This window comes from Leptodactylus fuscus, chromosome 5 (genome assembly GCF_031893055.1).
Source record: "Leptodactylus fuscus isolate aLepFus1 chromosome 5, aLepFus1.hap2, whole genome shotgun sequence".
Lineage (NCBI taxonomy): Eukaryota > Metazoa > Chordata > Amphibia > Anura > Leptodactylidae > Leptodactylus > Leptodactylus fuscus.
This window is the reverse complement of record NC_134269.1, coordinates 191,651,464-191,678,001: the sequence shown is the minus strand read 5'-3', so window position 1 is coordinate 191,678,001 and position 26,538 is coordinate 191,651,464. Positions and strand designations below refer to the sequence as shown.

General features: G+C 41.6%; 1 protein-coding gene across 1 annotated transcript in view; it reads right to left on the bottom strand.

The window, feature by feature from the left end:
- Positions 1 to 4,018: 4,018 nt before the first annotated feature.
- The window catches only part of NDST1 (N-deacetylase and N-sulfotransferase 1), a 66,154-nt gene continuing 43,634 nt past the window's right edge, over positions 4,019 to 26,538 (bottom strand). Inside the window, exons 8-15 of the mRNA XM_075274951.1 lie at positions 22,029 to 22,211; positions 17,458 to 17,554; positions 14,572 to 14,695; positions 12,771 to 12,945; positions 12,449 to 12,619; positions 11,294 to 11,403; positions 9,497 to 9,599; positions 4,019 to 6,962 (exon numbers count right to left, since the gene is read on the bottom strand). Coding sequence (XP_075131052.1) covers positions 6,843 to 6,962; positions 9,497 to 9,599; positions 11,294 to 11,403; positions 12,449 to 12,619; positions 12,771 to 12,945; positions 14,572 to 14,695; positions 17,458 to 17,554; positions 22,029 to 22,211 — 1,083 coding nt within the window. The 3' untranslated portion in view covers positions 4,019 to 6,842. The remainder of the gene's footprint in view (positions 6,963 to 9,496; positions 9,600 to 11,293; positions 11,404 to 12,448; positions 12,620 to 12,770; positions 12,946 to 14,571; positions 14,696 to 17,457; positions 17,555 to 22,028; positions 22,212 to 26,538) is intronic.

The following is a 26,538-nucleotide window of genomic DNA, read 5'->3' as shown; positions in this document are numbered from 1 at the left end:
AGTACCATGGTCTTGGGAATGTGAGAGTTAGGAAGGATTCCAGGGGTGGGATCTACATCTATCAGACACTTATGGCATATTCTAATACCTAAGATGGAAAACCCCTTTAACATCCATTACCCTGCATAATAGGCAACTTAACTGATCCTTTAGAATGTCCTCATAGAGGTTGTCCGGGATAAAATTATATTTCTACACTAAGGTAAACACCCTTCCCCCCGTCTAACTTCCTTACTATACCAAAAATGCATATTTACCTAGATGGCTGGGACGGAAGGTCACCAATATTAACCCTCCACCCGCATCCCATCATACTTACCTGCCTTCCTGTCCGGATCTTCTGGGCACAGAACATCACTTCCTTTTGGGGGGCGGGTCCTCCTGGGCACAGTGCCAGTATGCCGACATCCATGTATCTATATGCCATGTCCATATGTTGTATTATGAACCTGAACAGAAAGAGCCACTATGTGAGAATTGTCTGACCAGACTTGGCTTCCCATGACATTATCTGCTGTTTGACACCAACACTTTATGGACAAAATCCCATGTACACCTGACATTACAGGAACAAAATGTTTGTTTGTAGTCTGTTACCATGGAGACAAACAGGTCTGCATAGGAACTAAGGACACAAAAATAAAATATTTAAAGTGGATTTAACCTTTCAGATGAAGGATAAGCTGCTTTGTATGTTTACAGGATGATTCATTCTATTCTTGTATTCTGTGTCTTTTGCAGTTTTCCCTTCTGCTCACGCTCTTAAAGTCTCAGTAGTCCCTGAGCTAGCCAGTGGAGACTAGTTGTCCATACGGTCAGCACATTGAGACAACAGGAGATTCTGCTCCCCCAACTCTCACACTCAAGTAAAGCCAATGGAGGACAAGGAGGCAGAGAAGTACTGAAGAGCACTTATGTAAGTAAAGCACTTGGAGTTATATAGAGACTGCTGCATGGAATAGGTTTTTTTGGCTGTGTCTGGACATCTCTGCTTATGTCTTTCCTTCTTTCTCACTGGTACCCTCCTCCCTGTTGTAATCTGATACAACAGAGGTAAACACAAGGGTAGGCTGCACAAATTAAAGCTAATCGGACTTCTAGATTCCTGAGAATGTCTGGCAGAACATCCATTAGTTTACCTTATCTTTGCCTCCAATTCCTTCTGGGGGGATATCGTCACTCCAAAGGGAGAGAATCACCATTTAGGTGTGTGGAGTCTTATTAAGCCATGAGCACCTTCTGATAATTTCGAATAGAAAAGTATATGTGTGGCAGGGGTGAGGTTGTTGCTGCATCTGTATACATTCACCATGTAGGAGGTGTATATTAGATATGAATCCCTGGGCGAAATCTTTGAAGGACCCTTAGTGCTACCAAGCAAAGGCTTACGTGACCATTGGACATTATCATTAGGGTGCCTAATAGGAAGCGGTCGAAATATAGGGGCAGATTTATCCTTGTCCATGATTGCAGCTTGCACTTACCCAGCTCCTAGCACCCATGTAGTTGCTCACTGAATCCATAGTCATCCATCTTGGCTTCAGGATGCATATGCTAGATGTTAGGCACACTTTACCGACTTTATGGGACTCATCTCTAGGTAAGTGTAAAGGTTTACGTTTTTCACTGTGAGCACAAAGATGGGTACAATAAGGCTATTTGGGACACTAAGTCACCAGTCTGTAAGTACTTGAGGGTGGTTTAGTGTTCCAAATAGACCTGACAGATTCCCTTTAAAGGGGTTGTGCAGGACTTCAAAACGGCTGCTTTCTTCTTCTTCTCAGAAAGTGACATTATGTTCGCTGGCGACAGCTATGCTCCAGCAAAGTCTTATTCACTTTAATGGGACAAAGATATTATGTTGCCATGTGACCATTGGACATGATGTCATTTCATGAGAAGAGGAAAGCAGCCATGTTTTCAAAGTCCTCCACAACCTCTTTAAGAATGGCCTGTAGTCTACCACTCTGAAGTTATGTTAACATCTGTGTTGTTGTCCGCCCGGCACAGAGAGATTCTGAAATTGTGGGCAAAAAAGCCCTGCAGGTCTGATTTTTTTTTTTTTTCATCCAGTGATGTCAGGAAAAAAATATTGGATATCCGACAGACCTCATTACAGTCAATTGTGTCCCTTAAGATCTGTTGCTGTCTGTCATTTGATGGATCTGCTTCATTGTTTATGCCATCCCTCTGGTCGTATGACCAAGAGAACAGATAAAATAATGCAGGTGTGAATACATCCTTAACCAGCTGCTGCACTGGCATGAGATGTGCCAAGTTTATTAAGTGGTTTTGATATCTCAGAGTGGCAAAAGGTGAAATCTATGCCAGCTCCTAAACTTCAGACCTCTATGGCAGAAGTAATACTAAATGATTTGGTCTGTGAAGGTCCATCTTCTAATTGCCCACTCTTATGATTTGGAGAATCTGCATTTTTTTCTCACAAAAATCCCACCTCAGCCTACCCATGCTAGGCTTAACTTCAGACCTGCTCAATAACCTGAAGAACAGTAAGTGAAGGGACACGGTAAGTATGCTACAGCCTCTCTCTGGGATGCAGGTGGGTCTGTCCAACGTGCTGTGTTATCTACATGGGCATATATCACCAATATGTCATCACTTCTAATAGTGGGAAACTCCTTTAAAATGGTATTTACATATCATCCTGCCATTGCTGAAATTAAGATACCTGTAGCTCCAGGCCCCAGAAGTGGTCAGATGTTATGGAATAGCCAAACAGAACTTTGTTGCTGTGTCTCTATAATTCCTATATAATCCTATGGGACATACAGAAAGAGTAAAAAAAAAACAAAAAAAAAAAAACAGGATCTGGGTGTTTCTATATCTCCTGGTCTGGAGGCGCTGCATAGAATTGTGTATTCCAGCCAATCATGGGAGTACACCTTTAAGGTCGTGCTCACACAGAGGAATTTGTTACGGATTTGGAGGTTGATTTCGCCCCTGAATCCAAGTAAAATTCCTTCCGGAATCTTTCTTCCATTGTTTTCAGTGGGAGGCACAGATCGCAGCAGGACGTGGAAAAAGGAAGCATCATGCTCGATCTTGCCACGGGTAATTCAGCCACGGAGTTCACAGCTCGAGACTCCCTGCTGATTAGGCTCATTCATCCGGGCCTGATCAGCAGGAGGATGCCACAATGGAAGGCCAATGTACTGCATCAGCATCCAGTTGCGGCTAGACTGCAGCAAAAATGCCGGTGGAGGAAGATGAAGAGGAATTCCTCTTCATTTTCCACCGTGTGAACATACCCTAACAGAGTGCAAGGGTTGACACTTAACCAGTCACTACCCTTTCAGTAAAGTTTGCATAAATCAATAATATAGTTATATGAAGAATAACTCAATTTCTCAATGATTTATTCGTCTTTAGCATTTTTTTGTTGCCTCTTTCTAATTCTCACTTGTGCGTGAACCTGGTGGGTGGAAACAAGCTGCTATAATCTCTCCTACACACAGAAAGCTGTGCTCCATAACTCATTCTCGTTCACTCAGAAGCAGCAGAATCATAGAGGACATTATAGTAGTGACCAGCACAGACGTAAAGAAAGCATTTTGGATGAAAAAGAAACTTCCTATTAGCTACCGCAGACTCTGCCTCTCTTCTGTTCTCAATACAATTCCTCTTCATCTTCTTCCTCTCTTCATAGACATCTATATACGGCTGTAATTTGATACTTCTGAGCCATACTCATTCTTGACAGAACAAGACAGATTCAGCAGAGATTTCAGAGTTAATGTCCATTTAGGAGGGAGGCAAAAAAGAGAACCAGATAACTGGAAAAAGAAGCATTTTTCTCTGATAAGATATATTACAAAGATTCTTATATTCACCTGCACTATTGATTGATATAAAGTTTGCTGATACATTAGTAACCCTTTAAACCCTCTAGGAGCTATAGACTGGTCATGGAGGGGCACCACCAGTTATAGGTTATAAGCTTAAACAGCACACTTTATTATGTACCTACTACCAGTATTTCATCTGGGGTTGTTCCAAATCACACAAAATTTGTACCAAATTCACCTTAATTTCATTCCATTTAATGACATCACCACATGGTTAATAAGTGAATGGGGCGAGATTTAAAACAATGCTACAAGTTTAAAAAAAAAAAAGAAAAAAAAGTTAATAGTAATATAATTTACATGGTAAGAGCTTTATCTGCCGCATTCTGCGCCACCCGTAATTCAGTCATCTCAGTCTTACAGGACAAAATTGGAAAAAAATAACAATAATGGTGATTAAGACGGGATATTTTACTGAGCATGTCAGTTGTAACCGCAGCACATACAGGAAAGTGGGACCGCACCTTTAAAACATTAGTAATCCTCAGTGTCGGAGTGGTTAAAGGACCAGCAAATGTAAAAAGAAAATCCAATAACAACAAGGTACACAGGGAATAAAGAGCAAGAATTGGCAAATATGTGGACTCTAAGCTATACTACAACAGCATTGCATGCTGGGAGACTTCCCATCTAGAGCCATCAGTTGCCACTCTGCCTTGAAAGCTTGCAATCGTAAGTGACTTTTACATCACAGAATCCCTGATTATTATTGCTACAGTGTATTCTAGTCAGATTCCCATGATGGCAAAGTCATGAAAACTTTTATTCCTGCTCTTCAAATACTTTTTTTCTTCCTAAAATAGAGAAGATATTTCTGTATACTATCAGTTAACCCTGGAGAGGCCCTAGATTTTTTTTTTCTTTAAAGGAGTTGTGAACAACAAAGAAAGAAAAATGTATCGGTAATATTAGGATGTGGTGGATTTTTGTATTGCCAGATTTTGTTACAGGGGATTTCTGAGAATAAAAAGAAAAAATATGTATGTACGTACTTAATGGTTATCAACATATGATATCATAGCTCTGCAATAGTTCTTTATTTTCATCATCTTGTCCACTTTTGTGCTGTGCCTTTGTTTTGATGCTGCTAAGGCTTGCAAAGGGTAGAATTAAATCCGTTTCCAAGATTGTTCTGTGTACAGCTGTCTACATGCCCCTGTATTACAAGGTGTAAGGTAGTTCTAGTCATCACACATAATACAGCTTTGCTGTTCTATTGCTCAATGAAAAAACTGCTGCCCAGCATGTAATACACAATCCCTCCAGAGACAGAGAGGGAGAACTAGGGAGCAAAGGAGAAGAGACAAGTGATGTGTGAAGTTCCATCCTGCTAGGAGGAGGAGATAGGAGATAACCATGTGTTTAGAGTGCAGGAGAATAACACCAGGAGAGTGCTCAATGTGAGACTGCAAGCGAGACTGACTTTACAGAATTGTCTCAACTGCACATCATTTTTAAGAGTGGTAAAGCTCTTTACATGTGGAATGGGATAACTACTTGGTGGAAATGTTGAGAGGCCAAGTACCAACAATCTCTACAACTTTAAAGTTTAAGTGTCATTTCCTTTTTTTTCTTCTACTGTATAGGGATGGATTTGCTGATCTACTTAGTTAACCTATTTACTTTTATACAAAAACAGGTTCTAAAGTACTCTCTAGCAATGTGCTAAGTGGCATTGGGGAGATCCATCCATATTTACCATGTATTACCAGAATATGCCAATATTGCAGTTGCCAAAGGAGAGGTCACTTGAAATAGCTGCTTCTTGGGTTTTATACCACCTAGAACAGTGCTTCTGGTGACATGTGAAAGTTTAGACTCAGGTTTCATAAGCTTCTGCTAGAACAGAGAAATCATGTGATATTTATTTCATTTTTCTAGTTGGTATAAAATGTGAGTTACAGCTATTTGAATTGACCCCTTACACTTGCTATATCTGTATATACTGGCAATACAAGGTGAATATGGGATGGATTTCCCAAATAACACCTCATTACTGCACTTTAGATCCTGTTTTCTGCTAAAAGAAAGTCCACCAAGTTAATAATGTTTATTACAAAATAAACCTCTCCCTACACAATAGTAAAAAAAAATAAAAAAAAATTACACTTTAAAAATCAGATTTGGTTAGAGGCAGCTCTTTAGTTAGATGATGCTTAGTTACTGATCTGTGCTGGGACTTCTTACTGTGAGAGGGGAAGAAAGCACTGCCTGATTCAGTGTGTGGACACACGGCAGTACACGAAAATACAGAAAAAAAAAAGATGAATTTTATTTTTTGTGGGGGACAGAGAGAGAGTGAAGACAGTTTTGGTGTTTACAACCCCTTTAAAAGCTTTCATACCTGCGTCATTAGTGCTGCCATAGGCGTGTTAACCAGTTAATAACTCAATACACTGCTTGCACCAAACTGTACACTAATTACATGGATAATAAGGATTTCACTCAACCAAATACCACATTCAGTTATCTACGTGACCTCGGGGTTCCAAGATGCAGCTTGGAAACAGTTGCAGTCTCTTTGTGGGAAGACCAGGAAATATTCTTGAAATACATGGTATTTCATAGCTTAGTGGCACTTCCATCAATAGTACTGAGTGATTTTTTTTTTTTTTTACATTAGCCCGCATTGCTGGACAGTTCGATTCCAGATTCACATGTTGCCCATGTCATCCAAATCATTGGGGCTCTTTTATTAATACTTTCATAAGTGGTTGAGTCCATGTACAACAGTCACACAAACTTGTAAGACCCTATAAAGTAGAGGATCCTACACAATATAAACCAGGCCTCTAAAACAGGCCTTTCAGGATGCATATCAGTCGCTGTGTGATGCCTTCAGGAGTAAAGGACGTCCATCTCAATGTCTTTCCATTAAAGTCATTGCCAAGTGGGTAGGCCACAGTTCTTTGATGCCGTATATACTTGGTCAAATTCTTAAGACCTTATCCTCTTCCCAAAAGCAGCAGCTAACAGCTACCTCGTGTTCTGCAGCTCCTCTCTTAGCCAGGTGGGTAGCGTCTGACCCATCTTGTACAGCAGCTTGGAGAGCTCGATGTTATGGTCCCTATAGTAATCTGTCAAGAAGGATCGAGACTGCAAAAGTAAAGAGGAAAGACGATTACTCAAAAGGAAATATTGTGGCAAAAAACACTACTTTTTACATTAACTGTAAAGTGGATGGAATTCTGTCTAATCCACACATTGCAGAAAAATATCCGCAGCGGAAATGCTGACGTTTCGAAAACACTTGAGTTTTTGCAAATCGCAACATGTCCATTATACCTATAGATACGCAGGGGTCTTTCATATAGGTATAATAGAAAAACTATGCTGACTTTCTGTGAAAAATGCTGCGGTAAAAAAATGCAATGTGTTTTCACCACTGTCTTTTCCACAACGTTTTCTGACTGCGGCTCGCCCCAAAGCAATTCCACCCAAAAGCAACTTAGAATTTGGTTGAAGGTCTCTTGTGACTTCACATATGTAACACATGTAGTAGGATGCCATACATTGCACCACCCCAAAAATGGGAGTATTAGGCATCTGCCTACTTTGGAGTGGGTAAAATCAGGTGCTGCCTGGTACGATGTGGATCCACTAGGTGGCGCTGGTTCCTGTGACTGTTAGTATGAGGCGCCACCTGCTGTATCCATAACAAACCAGGCAGGTTAGGATTGCACAGGAGAGGCATAGTTAGCTTCTGCTTCAGCAATGCAACACCAGAAAATGCCAAGGCTCCGAATGCTTTAGTTGTGATTCTCTAATTCATGAAAAATAGGAGCCGTTCTATTCCTATTTAAGTAAATAGCCAAACTAATTAATTATACAATCTTAATAAATCATATAATATGCTGTCATTAAAAATAATTATTTTATTATAACTTTTCTTGGACTCCAGTCCGAAACTGGTCCTGTCTCTGACTCCACAGCCCTGGCCGTCTGGGCCAAAGGTAACAGTTTACTGCAGCCTTCATCTCAAGTAATGAAAGCAAATACTGTGACCACGACAAGACAGTCACAAGACACCCATCAGGTTTGGACTTCTTGTGATTGTCACATTGTGACTTTCAAGTCGCCATGACCATGTCAATACCTACAATCAAGGCAACAGTTCATTGCCATCTTTGGCTGCCCACAGTGTATTGTAACGACATTCAATATGTATCACTAGCCTTAAAGGGATTCGAGAACTGGAGTGTTTTTGAATTGAGCAGAACACCACAAATTTTGAGATTGCTGAGATCCCAGTGACAGGACACCCATCGATTTGCAAGTTACCCCTTATCCTGTGGATAGAAGGCATCTTGCTGTGGCTGGACTTACCCCTTTAATCTGGAATCAATAGAACCCAAACGTTGCTGGATTATCACTATATAAACTATTCTCATATTGAGTGGCAAAAAACAAGTGCTGGTTTATCAGACTTTCTGAATGAATAGGGGTTGTCCAATTCACATTTTTTATAATATAATACTGAGGATATAAATCCAACAAATCACTTCTCAGCGGAGGCCACTCTTTTGGTCTGTATACAAGTCTCTTGACTGATGCTACCAGTGACATCCCATTTGTGCGAGGGGACAGCAAATAGCAAATCACAGGCGTCAGTGGTGACCTCTTCATAAACAGCTCGTGACTGCTGTGATATGCAGTTTGTGAAGAGGTCACCACTGAGGCCTATGACTGGCTGCAGTGGTCCACACAAACAGCCCAGGATCTGTATACACACCAAAGGAGCTACCACTGGAAATGCCTGGAGTGAGGTGAATACTTGTTTCATATTACTCTTATTCCCAATATCAGCAATAATGAACTGTACAATCCCTTTAATATCATTTACAGACAATATCTGTGGTCAGTGACAGCACTATCATTGAGGCTGATGCTATGGGGCCTGAGGTGAGAGTAAGCCTATACCTATTTGATAAAGCAGTGTCACATTGAATACATTCAGTTGCCACTAGGGGGAGCTCACATAATACACATTTGTACAGGTACGCTTATTTCAATACTGGCTATCTAAGGCTTGGTTGACATCTGCGCTTCTGGTGCAGAAACCGCTCAAAATCGGCAAAGAGAAGTCCTGTACGGATGACTTTTCTCTCCGCTTGAAAACAGTGAACACCTGGTGGACCCCAATATAGTTAATGGTGTCTGCCATTGTCTATGTGAAACTGCTGTTTTAGCGGTCCTGCTCTCTATCGTTCAGTTCCCTTGTGGACCTGAACAACTGAGACCACAAAGCTAGTGTGAACCTATTATTATTATTGTTTATTTATATGGCACTTTACATTTGGGGGTTTACATACAGTACACAAAGTATACAAACAGATGTAATACTAACAGTGCCCAACTGGCACAGTGGGGTAGAGGGCCCTGCCCGCGAGGGCTTACAGTCTATGATGGACGAGGGTTAGAGACAGAAGGTGAGGTAGCGTAACTGCACGTGTAGTGAGCTCCCCCTAGTGGTGGCTGCATACACCTTATGTCAGGTTCAGCTCCTCTATACAAATATAGAACACATGATTAAATATATGGTTTTTGCAGTTCTCTACATTCTTAATGCAAAGGCCCAAGGTGGGCATAGGTAAAACTATAATATTTAATGCTGAACTTTTTCAACTTACATCTGAGTCCATATCTGGGTATTTTCTCCCCTTGCTCTTGCCCAAACATTTGGTTTTCCCACCATCCAGAAGTTGGCACCAAAACCCCTTCTTGGCATCAAACCTGGAAAAAATGAATAGTAAGACATGAAGGCCGCGGCCCCTCCTGGCGCTAGGGATGGGAGATAATTGCACTAATTACATGTCTGCACTGCCAGCTAAAAAAAGGGTTGAATTGAAGAGAAAATTGATTTTTTTTTTTGGAAAGCCAATTAACAGTTTTAAATGAAAAATTGAAAATGTCTGTGCCAAAGTGGCGTGCCATTAAGACATGTCAAGAGTCACATTCTCAGCTCCTCAAGTGCCAAATCACTTTCTACGTTACGTGTAGATGGCAGGTACACTTTAATGAGACAGACAGAAAAAAGTCATTCATTTTATAGGAATTTATTACATTTAATGGCTTAACCCCTTATAACCGGTTATTTCACATTAAGGTTTCTTAACCCCTTACAGTTCTGAACTACCAGGGCTCGGGGTTTGAGCAAAGTGTTTACCTAGAGAAAAACACATTCGGAGACACTGTAACATAAACCGTCTCTCACTCCAGAGTCCATGAGGTTAGAGCTGTGATCTTGGACTTATTTTAAAGCAGGAATTTTGGCTTTCAAATAAGACCAAGACCTGTAGCCCAAATAGCCCTATATGAGACAGCGACTGACAATGTCTGTAGAGCTGTGGAATATTAGGGACTATATAAGTAATAATAATAATAATAATCATCATCACTGGTTAAAGTGGAGATGCATTTCCTCACCGCTTCACTTTAACCAGTGTATAAAGGAGAACATGCGCAGGGAGAGGAGAAAATTAATTTTTTTTTATTCTCCTGTCCCTTTCACGTCAGATAACCACAGGGAAGGGGATACTATCGACTTTTGTTCATGATATCTCCTCCCCATGTCAATCACAAGGATAATTGGCATTTAACTCCTTATATGCTGTAGTCAATGCTGACCACAGCACCTAAGTGGTTTTACATAATGAAAAAAAAATAAAAGAACATACAATTAGTATCGCTACAGCCATAACAACCCCTAAAATAAAATGACTACATTATTTATTCTACATGATAAACGCCAAAAACTTAAAATTCATATGCCAGAATTTATGTTCTCTGTTCATCTCACCTCTCAAAAGCAAAAAGTAATGAAAACTGATCAAAAAGTCTCATGTACCTAGAAAATACAAGGTCTCATACACATAAAGCATCGGAGTTATGTGCCAGTAATATTTATTTTAGCTAAAAAATTCTAAATCTACAAATAAAATAAGTGACAATTTTGGGAGGGTTTTTGCCATTTTGATGTGACTGTTAGAAAGTAGATAATCCCTTCAACCCATCCCTTAATAGTGATGGCTTATCCTTAGGATAGGTTATCAATTCTGGACCTGTGGGAGTCTGACACCCAGGACCCCCTCAGATCAGCTGCTCCAAGACAGAAAAGCTCCCAGTAACGTTTATATGCTGGGAGCCATGCTGCAGTACCTAAAGCTGCCACTATTAGAAACTGGATAACTCCATTCACCCAGATTGGAATACTTTGTAAACAGGTTTTGTGGGACTAAAATACTGGATGGCCTTTATTTAGGATCAATGTCAGACTGATGACGGTCTGACACCTGGGATCCCTGCTGATCAGCTGTGGTTTGTGAGCTATGGCTGTGCAGGGAATTACTGCTGCAGATAACACAGATAAAATAAAAGATACAAAAATTTGCCCGTGTCACACATGAGTTACAGATATGTGTACTTACGCCAGAGTCTTGTGGTAGTCTAGGACATTCCCCACACCGAGGAACTTCTGAACAGAATCCATCACATTGGCAGGCTCAGTTCGCAGCAGCTTACCATCTAAAACCAATATCTATGGGGAAACAAACATTTTTTTATGATGATCAATACTTTAATCATCTTAAAGTGACAGAAGTTTTCTATAATGACATTGACGTGTCAGAGGTCTCAGTGCCTAGGCAGATTAACATGTGAATGGCTCAACACAGCTTGGAAAAGCCTGGTTAGCAGTGTATGGACTCATAGAAGGTCTACAAGTCTGTACAACACTGTACTCAGCTCTCAAACAAAAGGCACAGAGCTCAGATCAGACGCTCTGCCCCGTGATTTCAGCAATTTTAGAAAGTGGATTTTTGCTATAAATAAAACACCATCTGCATGTACAAGACAAAATCTGAGTGGATTTTAGGGCACACAGATGACGTCCAAAAATGCAGCGTGCCTAGAAAATAGAAAAAAGTAAAAGACTTTATTAGCCCAAGATGTGAGGTTTTAGTCCTATGAGGACCTTTTCTAGCCCTTTTTTAAAATAGTCTAGTATACCATTTTGTTCTGGTGCACAATGTAGGAATGTGCCAGAATTTGCCCTCGTATGTAGTAAAAAAAGGGTACGCCAACATCTACCAGCAGAATGGTGATCGATATGACACATGTCTGCCCTTCATTGAGTGAGAAAAAAACAAATGGAAAGCTATGAACAAAGCCTTAGGGTCCATGCATGAGACCATGCGTGCGTCCGATTTGGCTTCGGAGTACATTCCGTGATACTGTCACGTCTATGGAGCTTCGGGATCCATGCTGCTCCAATAACACAGATGATTATAGATCCGTCCTACTCTGCTCCATGTTATCAGAAAGGATTGCATCCAGAAGCCCCATAGACATGAATGTATAACAGTATGCACACAGACGACACTTGGATGTCACACCATTACCCACTGCATTCCACTATAAACTTGATCCCCAACTCAGATACACACACTGTCATGTGAATGGAGCCTTATCCTATGGAATTGCCAAGAATTTTACTCTCTGCGTTTCCAAGGGTGAAATCTACAGCAAATTCCATTAGGACATGTCTCTAGATACCCTAGTGCTCTCTGGGGTCTCTCACCTACCTGGTTAGCGTGAAAGTGGTTTAACCATCGTTCGATATGAGTGGAATACCATCCTGGGACAAGGCACCTGCTCTGCAGCGCTCGTAACTTTGGTGTTGCGTCTGCTCCAGCAGTTATGACTTCTTGGAAGGTATATTTTAGGGCCACAGGGTCATCGTGGGCCCTTTGATGCTGAGGGCAAAACATTAAAAACAATTACAATCAGTTCACCTACTGGTAGACAAAGGACACGTTCTGATAGGATGTAAAGTCTATAAGACTGGCAGCCCTTTAAGTAATGAACCATATACACAGAGGACGAGCATGTAAATGAATCAATTACCTGGTACCAGGAGTAAGCGCGGTCCGCAGGGTTAATGAGGATTGTAATGAGTTTCGCCTTAGGCAGGAGAGCTGCCACCCGACGGGGAACAACGTCTGAGTCAAAGTAGTTTGCACTTTTCTCAAAGTAATAGTCCGAAGTAGTGTTCGATGGAATGGGGAAATACTCCATGTACCTGGACAATGGGAGAGACAAGCATTTATATCTAAGCTATGTCTGGGTATGGCGGAAACATTAGTAAAGTGAATCCTTATAAGGGTTTTCAGGCCCCAATAATTTTTCATACTGACGACTTATCGACAGGACAGGTGACTAGTATGTAATTTTTCAGAGGTTGACCCCATACAGGTCAGCTGCCAGGGAAGCAGAAGTAGTCTGGGCGTATTCAAGTCAATGCACACTACAGCGAATGCATCTGATATGGGGACGAGTTTGGAATGCACTCTAATGACACTCGGATGTATTCTACTTTCTGGGGGATTTCGATCTGTTCTAGTGATACAGACCAGGATAGTACTTGCTCTATTCTCATTAGAACAGAATGGACCATCGGACACCCCTTCAGAGGAGCACTGGATAACACACTTGGCCATGTACATAGAGTCTTAGGGTTTCTTACAGATTTCACAATGGATATAACATTTTTTTGGTTCTTAGCGCTCCAGTTGGAAAGTCCAATTAAAGGGGTTTGGTGACAAGTCAATTTACATCTAAAAGGACCTCCCTTTAATATGGAACAGTAACTTAAAGGGATCCTATCATTCAGAAGTAATTTTTTTGTCCCTAACACGTCGGAATAGCCTTAAGAAAGGCTTACACAGTAAGTAAACGGTCATTTTCTTGTGGCCTGTGGACATGCGCAGTAGGCTCTGCCTGAGGCCTACAAGTTTCAAAGCCTGAGCTGGAAGAAGACACGGGAAGAGGACGTTCCAGAAGAAGATGGAGGCAGCACTGGAGAGTTCTCTTGCAGCATTGGGGACATCCCCAGTGCTGTTTGAGCGCTGGGGCCCATCCCCAGTGCTGAGAGAGAACTGATTTGCATACCGGCGAAAACCAAAATTTCTACGGAACGGCAGGGAGAAGACGACATTTAAAGGTAGGAGAAGAATAGCCTTTCTTAAGGCTATTCCTATGTGTTAGGGACAAGAAATTACTTCTGAATGATAGAATTCCTTTCAAGTCAATCAAACCATTTGTTCCCTGTTATCAGCCATGTCAAGTTGAGAGAAATCCACTACGGCAATAGGATTATTTTTCTTCTGCTGCAGGACTGACAGGAGGAACTGAAGTTGTTATCTGTGTATACATGGGTAGCACTATATCTGGCCATTATATAACTTATACATTTGCAATGTTCAGCATCTGCAGGCTCTTTGTGTAGTTTGCAGTTCTCTCAGAGCTGGAGACTAGGTGCCACAGTGAGTACAGGAGAATCTGCTAAATAATTTTCACTTCATGCAGGACATAAATCGAGAAGTAGTGACCTATACAGACGCAAGTTACGTGCATTGGTTGTTGTTGAAGATTTAGGGATAGGGATTTTTACAGTGAAAGTCATTTTAGCAGAGAAACAGCCTAAGAGCAGAAAGAGATGTTTCTCTCTGATAAGATATATTACAAGGTTTCTTATAACCCCCTGTACTAGTCACTTATGCAAAGCTTGTAGAAAAAACTATTTATTGTGGGGTATGCCAATGATCACTAGGGCTCTTCTCATATATCCTAAGAGGATTCCTCCTTACCGTACATAATCACAGTAATAGACAAGCTATAGATTTGAAGCCAGTGAGATACAACTTACCAGTCAATCCCTTTGTGGTAATTCTGTCCATTGAAGAACTGGATTTCCTCAAAGGTCTCCGAGCTGGGGTAGTTACTGCTAAGATCTGGGTGCATTCCCAGGAAGAGGTATAATGCAGTGGTTCCTAAAGAACGTTATGGAAATAAACTGAATATTAAGCTCTGCAGGATTACATTGTATTCAGTCTTATCTTATGTCACCTGCTCCATTCACACCCAAAGTTGGATTCTAAATTCATCCTGCTGAACTGTGTTCTGAGTGTTACTCTTTCTGACCAGAGCGCAACATAAATAGCAAACCCTGAATCCAAGCAGTCAGAAGGAACAGACACTGAGCCAGCAGGGGGCGCTAAATGCAGCTCTGGACTCTAGTAGATCATAAGACATATTATCTGGTTGCTAGTATTGCTGATCTATCCTTAGGATAGGAAATTCATATTATATCTGTTGAGGTCCAAAACCTGGGTCCCCCCACAGATCACTTGTATCAAGACATTATGGTTCTTGGTAATGTTATCATACTGCTAGTTGTACTTCTGACTTACCGTACAATATATACTGGCGAGTTAGGTAGTACAGCACTCTCCCAATGAACTATAAAAGAATAACCCCTTTAACAGAAATAATGCAAGCATTTTCCACCTTACATGTTTATTAAAGTCACTGGGAGATTTGGAAACTGCTATATGTTAGTCAGAGCAGGCACAAAGAGTGTCTTCTCAGTATGGAGGACTCAGCATGTCCATATGGAAAAACATCCAACTGAAGGACGTTGAAATCCTAGAAAAGGTAGTGAGAGTTCTGCTGACCCTATTCACACACAATGGTTAACAACCATCAGTGTACACACTGATATGGGGAGAGCTGTCAATGACTGTATGTGGGCAGGGTAACTCTTACTGTCTCTCCTAGGGGTCTTGTCAGGATTTACTCTGCTTATAACATAGAAGTCCTGCTCTAAATAATATAACCTTATACATCACACAGCTCAGCTTCTCTCATATATTATATAATAACCCTATATATCACAGAGCTCAGCTTCTCTCCTATTTCATATAACCCTATATATCACAGAGCTCAGCTTCTCTCCTATTTCATATAACCCTATATATCACAGAGCTCAGCTTCTCTCCTATTTCATATAACCCTATATATCACAGAGCTCAGCTTCTCTCCTCTATTATATAACCCTATATATCACAGAGCTCAGCTTCTCTCCCTCTATCATATAAACCTATATATCACACAACTCAGCCTCTCTCCTCTATCATATAAGCCTATACATCACACAGCTCAGCTTCTCTCATATATTATATAATAACCCTATATATCACAGAGCTCAGCTTCTCTCCTATTTCATATAACCCTATATATCACAGAGCTCAGCTTCTCTCCTATTTCATATAACCCTATATATCACAGAGCTCAGCTTCTCTCCTATTTCATATAACCCTATATATCACAGAGCTCAGCTTCTCTCCTCTATTATATAACCCTATATATCACAGAGCTCAGCTTCTCTCCCTCTATCATATAAACCTATATATCACACAACTCAGCCTCTCTCCTCTATCATATAAGCCTATACATCACACAGCTCAGCTTCTCTCATATATTATATAATAACCCTATATATCACAGAGCTCAGCTTCTCTCCCTCTATCATATAATCCTATATATCACACAGTTTAGCTTCTCTCCCTCTATCATATAACCCTATATATCACAGAGCTCAGCTTCTCTCCCTGCATCATATAACCCTATATACCACAGAGCTCAGCTTCTCTCCCTCTATCATATAAACCTATATATCACACAGCTCAGCTTCTCTCCTATATTATATAGCCCTATATATCACAGAGCTTATCTTCTTTTCTATATTATATAACCCTATATATCACACAACTCAGCTTCTCTCCCTCTATCATATAAACCTATATATCACACAGCTCAGCTTCTCTCCTATATTATATAACCCTATATATCACAGAGCTTATCTTCTTTTCTATATTATATAACCCTATATATCACAGAGCTCAGCTTCTCTCCCTCTATCATATAAACCTATATATCACACAGCTCAGCTTCTCTCCTCTATCATATAACCCTATATATCACAGAGCTTATCTTCTTTTCTATATTATATAACCCTATATATCACAGAGCTCAGCTTCTCTCCCTGTATCATATAACCCTATATACCACAGAGCTCAGCTTCTCTTCTCTATCATATAGCCCTATATATCACAGAACTCAGCTTCTCTCCTCTATCATATAACCCTATATCACAGAACTCAGCTTCTCTCCTCTATCATATAATCCTATATATCACAGAGTTCAGCTTCTCTCCATCCATCATATAAACTTATGTATAGACTTGTACAACCATATTCTCCAGACACTAATGCCTATTTAGTCCACTCCAGCGACCTAACATGATGTCCATCGCTTTGGTTTTGCTCTTAACAAGCATCCGTTGCAGCTGCCACTATATACATACACGTTTCTCAGCAGCTGTGCCAGCTAAAAAAATAAAAATAAATAGAACGGGGGTACCGGCTCCATATTCAGCACACTGCCGTCCCTTGCTCTGACAACTTTTTTTTTTCCCATACTAATTCCACCCACCTCCTGACATCCTGTACTAATCCTGGCTCCCACTGTGAACACGCCACATCCTGTATTAATCTCGGTTTCCCCTCTTTTCATACTCTTCATCATGTTGTAATCCTTCCTGCCCCTCCACACTTGCTAATAATCCCACCTCCCATGGGACAAATATAACATCCTATGCGCAGAGGTGTTACATGCTCGCAGATCATCCCGGTACACACATATGCAGGCCATTATTCCAGGCAGGCATCTGGCAGCTCTTAAAGGGACGTACCTGTTTTCTGAGGTCCAATTATGAGGAGCTTGGGAAACCGATCACATGTTTTCTCCTTAGACCAAATGTCTTTATGCCTCTTGTCCTCACAAGGATCCTGCAAGAAGAGAATAAAAGGTCATAAAGCATCTTCTCTTAAAAGAAAATCATTAGTAAATCGGTAAATGCGGTGTCCCCATCCCTTTCGATTATATCCAATTTACTACTGATCTAGAAAATTGCCAAAAATGGGCAGAGATGTGGCGCATCTTTGGTGCACTCCCTTTTTTGCGCCAAAGATGAACTATTTTGCTCTCTCTGTGCGCCATTACATTTTAATAAAGTGGGAGGAACAAGAGGGGGATTACATGGGCCAGTGAAGCCAAGGCCTGTCAAATACTCCATAAATGAACTTCAGTTATACCGGAAATCTATATCAGCCCCGGACTGGCGGAGTTTTCAGTCCTGGTGCATCAGAATTATAAAGGGCCGTTCACATTGCGGAAAATGAAGAGGAGTTCCTCTTCATTTTCCCGTTACCTGCGGCAGAATGGAATTACAGAGGCCCAGGTGAATGGGAATAATCAGCAGGGAGTCTTGCACCGTGGACACCGCAAGAGGATCACCCGCAACATATGCGGCAAGTTTGAGCAGGACAATTATCTTTTCAGCATCCTGCTGCGATCTCTGCCTCCCATTAAAAACAATAGGAGACGGAATCTGCCCCCAAATCAGCATCAAATTTTTTCTCCTTAAGAGACCAGAACGTCTTAACACTGAAAGTGTTAAAGTGCTAAAAACATACAAGGATTTAGACACCGAATTAGAAGCAGAATTTGGAGAAGAGTGTCGCTGTATTTCGCCTTTATTGGACAGGGTCAAATTCCACGATGACGGAGAAGGTGCATTTTCCGCCTCTCATTTATTTCAATGGGAGTTTTCAGACGAAATCCATCTGAAGAATGAGCAGGACATAAATTTTTTCAGCTAGCTGAAAAAAAGAAAAAATCAGCTACTGCCTCCCATTGAAATGAATGGAAGACAGATTTCAGATGGAAATTAGGGCAGATTCCTTTGTGTGAACACCCCTTCATTATTCTGGTGCTTCTTACACCAGCGGGGTAATAGGAATACGTCAGTCTTAATAAATTCCCTCCTTGGCTTAGAAATATGTCTGTCCCACGTAATTCATGTGACCAAACATTATGTTGTGAATACAAGCATATAGCTAAGGTTATAGTTAAGGTAGGTTTAGGACACATGTAGCAGTTGATATGGGACCGCAATGCAGTATATATATATAAAAAAATCAACCACAAGAGTTTTTATGGCAAAGCACAGCTGTGAGGCATTTTTCACAAGTGAAACATAACGCATGTATTCACACCACGCTTGGTGTTTACATTCAATATATGTGCCAGGTGATGTGATGAATGTCTCTATAGAAACCTACAGAACGTGTGGATGCCAATAGACGTGCAAGTATATGTCAGTATATAATTGTTCAATCTATATATTTTTCTATTAACTGTATGGCTACATGTAATCTTTTGCACTTTCCTATAAAATGAGCAGTCGCACACATTATATCCTGGATGTATATAGGTTTATTTATTTTACACTTCGGGTACTTGGACTAACATATGCCACTGAACGGCATATAGCTAAATACGATGGAATATTTCCCTGGCATAGATACAACATGCAGATTTGCCTATCGCAAACCAATCGCAGCATCGCTTTCATGTCGTATTCAGCTCGTGAAAACCGAAATGTATGTTTAAGAGTAACAAAGACAGGTTTTCTTTAAGATAGATTTAGAAATAGGCCCCATTGGGGCCAGCCTTCATATCTCATTAGCGGTCAGAGGTTGCGCCTAATTTATGCAGCGGCGAATCCTTGGCTGGGTGGTGCGCCAGGAGTAAAACCCCTACCAGCTTGTAGCTGGCATACATTTCCATCATCATTTACGATCCCTGTCCCCCGTTACCACCTCGCAATGCCCCCATTTCTCGGCAGTGCAAAACTGCCAGATAAGATTTTATTTAGAATTTATTTTGCAACTGATGATTAAAAGGTAAGAAATCTTTTAAACTAAAAAAAACTGGTATAGTATAATAAATCTGCCCCATTGCGTTTTGTGGTAAAACTGTGTGTGTGCGGTTTTTAGTTCAGTCTGTACATGAACTACAGGTGTAGGTAAAAGTTACAGAAAACTGAAATTCTATGTTGTTTTGCACTGGGATAGAATAACGCTATATTAAGGACTTGCTATTTTTGGGCTCCCCTTATAGATGGCCGTCTGGCCAATAAAGACAACCTTGTGCTGCGAATACTAGTAATGATTCCCTTACTGCTCGGGGTTGCCGTGTACTCGGCTTTGTTCTGGGAAGAGATGATAGATCTGTGTAGTAAATAACCTCTCACCTTCCCTCAGGGGCCGCGCTTCTCAGCAGCCTTGGATGCTATTCAAGCTCCAGTTTGTTTTTAGCATGCAGCGGGATAAATCATTGGAAGGAAACATAATGGACCAGTAAGCCGTACTGGAATGTGTGGGGTTAAAGCCTCTCCGGTGGCTTCATGTACAAGTGACGCCGCCGAGGGTCCGTAAATGCATATGGGAAGGTTAGAGTAAGTGAAAGAAGCGCCAACATGTCCCTACCAGACTACAGTAAAGACAAAATCCCTGCAGAGATAAAGATTTATGGAAACCATTAAAAGCAAACTAAAAGTTTATCCACTCTAAGCACTATTTAGTGAGCAGTAGCCCAAGCATGTTACTTAACAACCAAGGCTGCGGCCTCTAGGTGACAACACAGGCCTGCCATACTCTTGTGTTAATGTGCCCCTAGACAATAATGTAGCAGAATAAGGGGGGATTCACGTGAGGGAATTTGACACTGAATCCGACTCAAATTCCTTCTGAAATCCACCATCCATTCATTGTAATAGGAGGCAGTAGCTGATATTTTTCAACAACAAGCATCCTGCCCATTCTTCTGGAACATTTATTGAGAATTGCCATTGAAATGAACGGGTGCCAGAAAATACACCTTTTCCGTCTGACACTGAAATTGTCTAAATCCTCCGCATAATTTGTCCAATTAAAGGGATAATACAGCGGCCCCTTTCTCTCCAAATTCTGCTTCAAATCCTTTGTCAAAATTCTCATCAGTTTTTGACAAGCAAGGGGAAAAAAAAGCTTCAAATTCCTAAGGCCTTGATCACATCTGCGCCCGGTCTCCGTTCTGCAGGTTTCCATCTCCTGCGTGAAACTGGACAGGAGACGGAAACCTGCCGACATCTTTCATAAGTGTCTGGCCGTGAACGCCGGTGAGTGTTTTATGCTCTACGCGGCGAAACGTTTTGTTTTTTTTTTAAACCGGACACAAAGTCGGACATGCAGGACTTTGTGTCACTTTAAAAAAAGAAAAAAAAAACAAAACACGGTTTTGCCGCGGAGAGCATAAAACGCTCACCGGCGCTCACTGCCGGTCACGGTCTGACAGGTTTCCGTCTTCTGTCTGCAGAAGACGGAAACCTGATACGGAGACCCGAATGCTGGTGTGAACCCAGCGTAAGGCCGAATTTTCTGTTCGTCAAATTCAACGTCAATTTCCTCCATACTGACACCCCACAAAAGAGGTATGTTCACATGGAGGAAAATGAAGAGGAATTCCTGCTGCCAGTATTGTCGCCCATGGTCTCTAGCAGCGATGAGAGGCCTGGGATGTGTTACCATCGTAGCACTATAATACAGGACTCAACAACACTGTTAGGCCTCATGCACACGACCATATGGTGGGTCCTTGGCTGAATGGCACATACTTGCTGCCTCCACAGACCTATTCATTTATTACAGTGAGCCTGGCCCACAAAACAGATAGGAAAAGGAGCTGCCCCGAGTGTTCCCTGGCCTCACAGCACATACATGGGTCCGTAAAAATACACAGTTGTGTGTATGGGGCCATGGAAATGAATGGATCACTTTGGTAGTCATGAAAAATACAGCTAGCACACTTAAAATACACGTGTGCATGAGGTCTTAGGGATCTGCTCTACAACACGCTTGCTGATGGTTTCCAATAGTAAGAAGCAGAGCTGTGAATGCAGCTCTGAGGTATAATCCATACTGTAACTCAGGATTGCTACATGATAGATAAATATACTTACACTGTAAATGTATATAGATAAATACATAAATATGTGTGTGTGTGTGTGTGTGTGTATATATCTATCTATCTATCTATATATATGTATACACACACACACACACACAATTATATATAATAAATATATATTTATACACAGTAAGACACTTCAGAGGACATACAGTATGAAATTCTGTCACATGAATATATACAATTTCATTCAACACTGTAGACTATAGCGCAGCAACATGAAGATAGTTTCCACTAATAACTATGGACGTACAAGCTCGTAGTAAAGGAAGGATCGCAGACATGTTTTCCCCTTAGGTATCAATAAGCTGAGAAGTTCAACACTTCATTCTTGCCCCATCTGGCCCTACTTTGTGAATACGACCCACTGACTTACAAGGCTCCATTACTTTATCAGTGGAGTTTCCTCACCTGCCACAAGGGGTCCTTCTCCTCTGGAAATATCTGGAAATACTTATGCGCCAGCTGCACAGGAGGCAGAGTCTGCAGTTTGAGGTTCGTCCAGGTGTTGAGAAACTGCACCAAGTGCTTGAATGTGTACAGTCCCAAGCGATCATTGCCGTAATTAGACAAGTGGGTCATAAAAATGCTGATCTGAAAGAAAACATCAGAGCCGCGGGTCAGGAAAGACTAACACACATAAACTTCAGATACAGAGTCTTTTCTGCAGATGGTTTCCATACAAATGATATTTAGGAGAAAAATCTCTTGTTTATAGTTGCACGCCCAGGATTCTTAGCGCCTAACCTTAGGCATAGACAGGCGTGGACTCATGAGACTTGGACATTACTGGCCAAGAACAGTAGGCAAGTATATTCAGTCTTGTGGTATTCAAAGGAAGAGAAGATTCTACCAGCACAAGCTTTATTAGATTTAATGTTTCCCTACCATTAATATTTGCCACCACTAGGGGGAAGCTCTGTATGTATACCTGTACAGCAGTCCATACAGACCTGAATAGGAGCCACAAGTAGATCAGCCCCCAGTAGAGGCAACAGGAGGGGAGGGGAGGGGGGGGGGGCTGGGCAGGTATGACAATATAGCAGATATAGTCAGGAAAGAGCAGGTATTGTCACGCATATCCCAAATATCCTTCTTACTGAGAACCTCAGTGTGCTATACGTGGGGCAATTACATGACAATATTATGGTGGACACATGGCCAATGGTGGAAGTAGAGCTGCAATGTAAAGCATGGGGGAGGGACAGCAACAGAATCCTTTCTAAAAGACGTCAGACTCCTATGTAGTTAAGAGTACAGTGAAAGTCCCACAATGGGGGTGTCCAGCAATTTACAAAGGAGGCCATACTGGGACACTATGTTTAAACGGCTTTTACAATATTAGAGAAACATGGCTGCTTACGTCTAGAAAGTGTATTATGCTCTATGCACAAGCCATGTTTTTCATTTCTTCTAATGGCCGCCATACACATGATCATGTATTGTCATACTTCATGTGTGGCACATGAAGCAACACTCAGGACAGGTCCTGTACAGATTCATGTTGCAGCCCAGGCTTAGTAATGAAATCTATGGGCCCTTGGAGGTAATGGGACTGCATGCAGATATATTCCATGTGCACTCCATGCATTTTCCCAGGGACCCTGCACATATTCGTGAGCATGTAGCCTAAGGCTGAGCTGCAATACCACACGCAACCTGTGGACAGATGTGGTGCTGTTTGTTTTTGAAGAAATAATTCATAAGTGTGATTCCTCTTTAAAGTAGCACAAATGGCACTAAACTAACATATGTAAACAGATTTTTGGGGGACAATTTTGCAATTTGGCCTGGAATGGGACAGGGTTATGTAAAAAAGTGGGTGCACCCTAAATGATAGGAGTACTAATAGCGGCCAAGCAGTGAGTAGGCATAATATAAAATACAGTAATATATCAAGGTACTTATAGGTAGCAACCTAGGATGATGATGTCTGCCGTACCAAAGGGCAATGCCACGGAGCTGCACCTAATATATTTATCATATATAATATAAGGCATCTAATATAGAATGCTGATATATACAGTGAGGACATCAGGACTGCCCTGTATTTCTGTAATTGGTCTCACGTACCAAGCATTTCCAGAATGAACTGGGTCATGTTGAATTCCCAGCTCACAGCAGTACGGGGACTATCTGATGGGTTTGCCGCCTTGAGCTTCTGTAGGGCTCTTGCAATTTTTATGCTTCAAAGTAAAAAGTGCCAAATGAGATTACATTATGGAAGCCGACTCTACTGCAGCGTGATAGCACATATGGCACATTACTGCGAATCTCAACAGAGTCACAATCCAAGGAAATGTCTCCTGCTGCTGAGGAACAAAAAAGGGAGCGGTGGAGATAATCTGTGCGGCTATAGAATAAAGACTCATCTTGGATGCTAGTAGGTATATACTGGCATAACCAGTCACATTGTCCACTGTTAAAGGGGCCTCATTGGAAAGATTAAGATGGGGCCCCCTTCTGGTGGTGTATAACATCACTGTGTTGAACACCTGGGATAGGAGGACTTGGTATCTGATTCTTGTTCCCCACTGCATTGTGCATATACTGAAATGGTTTTAACAAGGTCCTCCCCAACCCATAATGATATATTATATTGATATATTATATGCCATCACTTTATGACTGGTTGGGGTATGACCTCCTTGACCCCCATTGACCCTGAAAGCGCAAGGAGAAAAGGTTGCAGCCCCATACCAAGCCATTATTCTCCGCCGTAATAAAATGAAGTCCTAACCTACAGATATCCCTTTATATTATGCAGAAGTTCCATGATAGGGACATCCATGAGATTCCCCGCATTCCCAAAAGTTGCTCAGCCTGGACTAGGGACTTCCGCTTCGCAATCTCAGTCATGTAACCCAAAATGTATGACGTCACCACGGTGTCTGCAGAAAGTGCAATTGTCATTTCCATTACTAACCAGCTTTGCCAGTAACAGATGTCACCGATTAGGCCAGGGCTACAGTGCGACTGAGTCATAAAAAGATCAAGCAGTGTTAGACTTTATTTTGAGACTAGAACTTACAGCACCCTTAGAGGTCACAGCGCGACTCCATTCACTAACATTAGTGAAGAAGTTGCAGGGCGACTCTGCAATCTTTGGTCACCCCTTAGGAGTTGCAGCCCGAGGTGACATGTAGTCCTAGCCTAAATCTCTTCTGTACTTTTCTGAAACTTTAGGTGTAATTTATTAGTAAATATAATGGGATAGATTTACTAAAAAGACAAAATTCATGTCCCATGTTTTTTAAAGGATATTTCCATCTCAGATTTGTGCCATATGTTATGGCTTTGCCATAAATGTCTGATATTTGAGGGTTCCCATTATGGGACCTGTCTCTATCTTGAGAAGTGGGTACTGCAAGCTGCCAAATATTTATGGTTCCTAAAACTGGATCCATCTTAAGAAAGGGATCCCATCCTGCAAGGTGGCTGCTCAATAGATTCAGGTCCCATCTCTGGAGCTGTGAAGTGTCTCGAGAACAACATGGCTGCCTGATATTTGACAATCCCAGTGGTGGAACCTGCGTCTACTGCGAGAAGTAGATCCCATAAAGTGGCTGTCTAATATTTGACAGTCCTAGATGTGGAACCTGCATTTATCTTAAGAAGGAGGTACTGTGAGGAGGCCGCATGTGCATTCTCTTCTATGGGATTTCTGAAGAAGTTGTGTCGAGCCATTATCTGAACTCCTACAACTTCTTCATTCATAGCGGCCATGAATATAGCTATCACATCCATAGTTAGAAATATTAGCCTATGTGACAAAATTTAGGTCATTCCGAATATCAGTGTGCCAGGCTGATGTGTACGTTCATAAGCCAGAGGCCATAACTGAAATATTTCGGGTGATTTTACCCACAAGTGCTTCACAGGTGGGACTGGCATCTCTTGGGCATTTGTAGCATATCTTGTGGACATGCCATGAACGTCCAAGATGGGCTACCCCTTCATGCATTTTAGATGCAATAGAGTTACATAGTAGATGAGATTGGATGAAGAGACAGGTCCGTCTAGTCCAACTTATAACCCTACAGTGTTGATTCAGAGGAAGGCAAAAAACAAAAAAACCTTGAGGTTGATGTCAACCGACTCCATATCCAGGAATGGGTATACGGCCCCATTCACACAGGGCACGGGATGGCTTATTTCGGCCCTGATTTTGATGCGGGAAGCCACGTCAGAATAGGACCAAAATGCGCCTGCTGCGACTGTCACGGATTCAGACAGTCGAGGTTTCCCGCTTCGGAGTAGGCCCAAATGAATGGGCGTAGACTGGAGGGTGCTGTCACGAGGCGGACGCTGCGGCTGAATCAGCCGCGGAATCCGCATGAAGAAGGGGCAGCTCGCTTCTTTTTTTCCGTAAGCGGGAACATGCCATGAATGGAAATAAGAAAGCTAGGGGTCTACATAGACCTCTATTGTGAGGGAGCGGATTCTGAGGTGGATTCAGCACCAAAATCCATCCCCTCTTGCCCCGTGTGAACGAGCCCTAAAACGCTGGACCAACTTATCCTTACCAAAATCTAAAACCTATAACCCGTAATCTTTTTCTGCTCAGGAAAGGCATCTAAGTCCTTCTTGAACTTTCACCATAATTCCACCAGAATCTGTAGCAGTGACTTCCATAGCCTCACTGCTCTTACAGTAAAGAATCCCCATCTATGATGTTTTTGAAGTGTTCTTTCCTCTAAAATATCTAGATGTGCTAAAATTTTGGCACAAAATATCGGTCGCTACCAAGAATGAGGTGACAAAGTTTGACAGAAGTGGTGAAAGAGACATGAAGTGATAAAATAGGCAAATCTAGCCTAAATTTAATGAGATTATTAATAAATTTGCCCTAATCTTTGGCAAGGTCTCTGCTCGGTGACTTCATTCCCGGTGGCCTTCTCCCCAATGTCCTATAAACACC